This window comes from Gavialis gangeticus, unplaced genomic scaffold (assembly GCF_001723915.1).
Source record: "Gavialis gangeticus isolate Ggan-Ray unplaced genomic scaffold, GavGan_comp1, whole genome shotgun sequence".
Taxonomy (NCBI): domain Eukaryota; kingdom Metazoa; phylum Chordata; order Crocodylia; family Gavialidae; genus Gavialis; species Gavialis gangeticus.
This window is the reverse complement of record NW_017729022.1, coordinates 116,346,492-116,349,877: the sequence shown is the minus strand read 5'-3', so window position 1 is coordinate 116,349,877 and position 3,386 is coordinate 116,346,492. Positions and strand designations below refer to the sequence as shown.

Genomic DNA, 3,386 nt, shown 5'->3' with positions numbered 1-3,386 from the left:
AGCCCAGTTCTCTCTCCTGCCCAGGGCAGGGGGTCAGACTAGATGATCTACAAGGTCTCTTCCAACCCTACTCCTATGAATCTATGACAGCAAAATTAACTGAAATTGAGAATTAAATTAAAATTCTAAAAGACTATATTCAAACTAGACGATAGTTGTGGCAATGTCACTGCAAAGATCAGCTTACTTTGCTTACAAAACAAAAATTCATAACTTGACTAATGCCTGTTTCAAATGTGAAGACACCAATTTGTAAAACTCAGTACAATCAGATTCACGTGATCAGATTCACATGTGTATTCTCATGTGCTGGTATTTCACATCCACTTCAGTGTCAATGACTACACAAAGTGGGAAGGCCAGACAGAATCTCTCTTGAGTGTAGGCTCGCTGACAAAAAGAGAAGTCAAGTATGTGTACTGTACAAATTAAAATGAGGTAATTAGCTATTATGACAAACCTCCTCTCTTACCATGTCTTTTCTTTCACATTTTTATTCCACTTTTCAGCTCTGATTTGGTAAAGTGCTTTGCAAGGGCATCAGTGGGATTCCTCACCTGAGGAATAGGCTGGGCATAGGTTTCAGAATCGTGTTGAATCAGGGTTTAGCCTTTGATATACTTTGCAAGCTATTCATTCACATACTTTACTTTCTCTAATAAAAAGTGTCCTTTTGTCATGCTTCCTCCACCAGACCTTCTATTCCTAGTCTCACTTCAATCCGTCTCTCCAGATTTAATTTGATTTAAAAAATGAAGCAGAAACTAAAAAATACTTCCAGTTTACTTTACTCAGAGGTACAGTGAATTACGTTCAAACAGTTAGTCACCTATACTTCTTACCTGAAAGCGCTGATAGAAAAGGGAGCTCGCTTTATTGGACGCTGTTTTTCAGTAGTTAAGTTCGTTTGCTTCATCTCTGTACATAAAACCAAAATTAAGTGAAATCCAGAAGCATTCAGGCTACAGAGAGGTGAAGCATTTAAATACAGTATATTATGCAGAAAAATGACACCATTAGAATAGCCCAAAAGAAACTGTTGTCTCAAGTTAATATGTTCAGATAAGCATTTCAAAACATTTGGCCTCCAACTCTACTCATATTGCAATACAGAAATATTAGGACTTCCCCATACCATGGTAGTTAGCATGCTTTAAATGAGGGCTAGCCACCTGGTGATGCCGGAGAGGTATTCAGCCACTAAGCTCTGTGGGGCTGGCAGAGCTGACTGGAGTGCAGCTGGTTCTGTCCACCTCCCAACTGCGCTCCAATCGGCTCTGCCAGCCCCATGGAGCTCAGCCCGGCGGCTGAAGGCAGGCAGAGTCGGGGCTGCGCTCCATCTTCCGCCACTGGGCTGAGTTCCACAGGCGCTCTCTACTGGAAGCTGAGAAACTCTGTCCCCAGTGCTGGGAAACTCAGCCCGGCTGGGGGAAGTGCTTCCCCAGCTGAGCTGAGTTTCCCAGTGCTAGGTCCCAGGCGGCAGAAGCGGCCTCCTGTCATCCAGCAGGCAGATCAGGGGTCCACCTGCACCCCCAGGAGGGCTGCGGGGGCTCTGCCAGACTTCTCCCAGGGGTGCAGGCCCCTGATCTGCCTGCCAGATCACAGGATGCTGTTCCTGCTCCCCAGCTCCTGCTTGTCAGCAGCTTGAGGTACAGTTTCCTAGAAACCCCTGTACCTACCTCCTTGAAACTTGGCTTCATGCTATCAAAAGGGGCTACCATATTTCCAAGTTTCATTGGACTCAGGCAAAAAATGACAAAGTTATAGGACGTTTTGGGCTTCTGCATTATAGCCTATGGGCAAAACGTCGAAATAGTGAAATTGTTTTGACGAAACGGAACAGAACAGTGCTTTTGAAACGAAACTCGAAACGAAACACTGTTCCATCAAAACGCTGAAACGGAAGTCAAAGCAGAACGCTGCTGTTTCACACAGCCCTATTACCGACACTGTTTCCTTTTTAATGGTCTTGATGTTTCACTAATCAAGCTAGCCCTTTTTTCTCCAATTCTGCTCTGTTAGCTGCTCCTGATAATGTAACTTCTATTTCAGTCTTGGAGACTGTTTTTAACCCATTCCAATAAAGTTATATTTGCTTCTGCATCAATCTTAAACAGAATAATAAAGAACTAGGCCCCAAGCTTATTAGTAAAACTTCTAGTTTCTTTTTACTTGGAGGAAAATGTATACTGTGTTATATATGATGATGCACCTCATCATGCATGCCTACCTTTTCAAACTCCTACATCTGTCCATGAATATACTCACTCATGTTCTAACAGTCCATCACTTTTTAGCCTCAGTACTGCTGAGCAGCAGCACAATAAAGAAACTGCTTTATGCAGTACAGAACAGAGTTGCACCCTGCAATCCCATAAGTCCTTTCAAGGATGCTGTGGGGTGCCAAGCCATGCTGGCACTGGTAAATGTGCAGACATGATTCACAATATAAACCCATGATTTTAAACAGGAAATAGGAATAAGTGTTAAAAACATTCTGACCTATTATGATTTTTCTCAGTTCTTTGCAACAGAAGAATTGTTTTATTTTTACAAAGTAAAAAACCAGTGAAGTCTAAGAGCTGGCAGTTTCCAAGGAGTGACTTGAGTCTAAGAGAACCACAGGTATAGAACATCCCTTCCCCTGAGCCTAATGGCAGGACTTTCCAGAATTTAACATGAAATACTACATAAAACCATAGGTGCAATGGTTGGCAATACTCAAAGAGAAGTTATTACAGTGCAATTGTCAAAAAGGTCAAATGCATTTACAATTTAAAATGTTGTGGTAACTATAGTGAAAACTAGTGGTAACCTATAATAAAGGGTATGCACAATATAAATGAGATTTTGACCTAAAATATTTTTCCAGTAAATTGTATCTGGTAAAACACTGATTCTTAAAGCAGAGTTTGATTGTTGCATTGCCTGCTACTTGAATTAGATCAATATTTCACAAAAAGCTTCCATTATGTATTAATACTATTCAACCAGTTTCTGAAATTGGCACAAATCTTTTTGCAACACAGTTTGGGGGGATATTTAAAAGAAAACAAGCTGTGTGCCCTTTTCAGTGACTGTATGATAAAGCATCTCTTATACAATGAAAGGGTCAGGACAAACACTAGAGGCTTCTGAACACAGAATACTACATACATTCATTTGGCTAGAAAACTGAACCATACAACTGTCTCCCTAAAGCTTCACACGTATGTTCATGTAAGAAAGGCCTTCTCAAGCCTGACTCCTCTGCACTACCAAACATGAACTTGTTGAATTCTGGTTAATTCTTGTCATGGGACACTTACAGTTACCTTATTTTTAGAAAAGACATACCTGAAAAGTCTAACCTGTAGTTAAATTTTGCAGTAGTAAAACAAAGAGAG

General features: G+C 41.0%; 1 protein-coding gene across 6 annotated transcripts in view; it reads right to left on the bottom strand.

Annotated features, from left to right (window-relative positions):
• PARP11 (poly(ADP-ribose) polymerase family member 11) overlaps positions 1-3,386 on the bottom strand; it is a 32,183-nt gene that overhangs the window by 13,930 nt on the left and 14,867 nt on the right. For 5 of the 6 annotated variants that reach the window (XM_019516022.1, XM_019516021.1, XM_019516020.1 and 2 more), the window contains exon 4: positions 843-918. In XM_019516022.1, the coding sequence (XP_019371567.1) occupies positions 843-918 (76 nt within the window). Of the gene's footprint in view, positions 1-842; positions 919-3,336; positions 3,381-3,386 lie in introns of those variants that run through there. The other variant, XM_019516025.1, reaches the window with a different exon arrangement.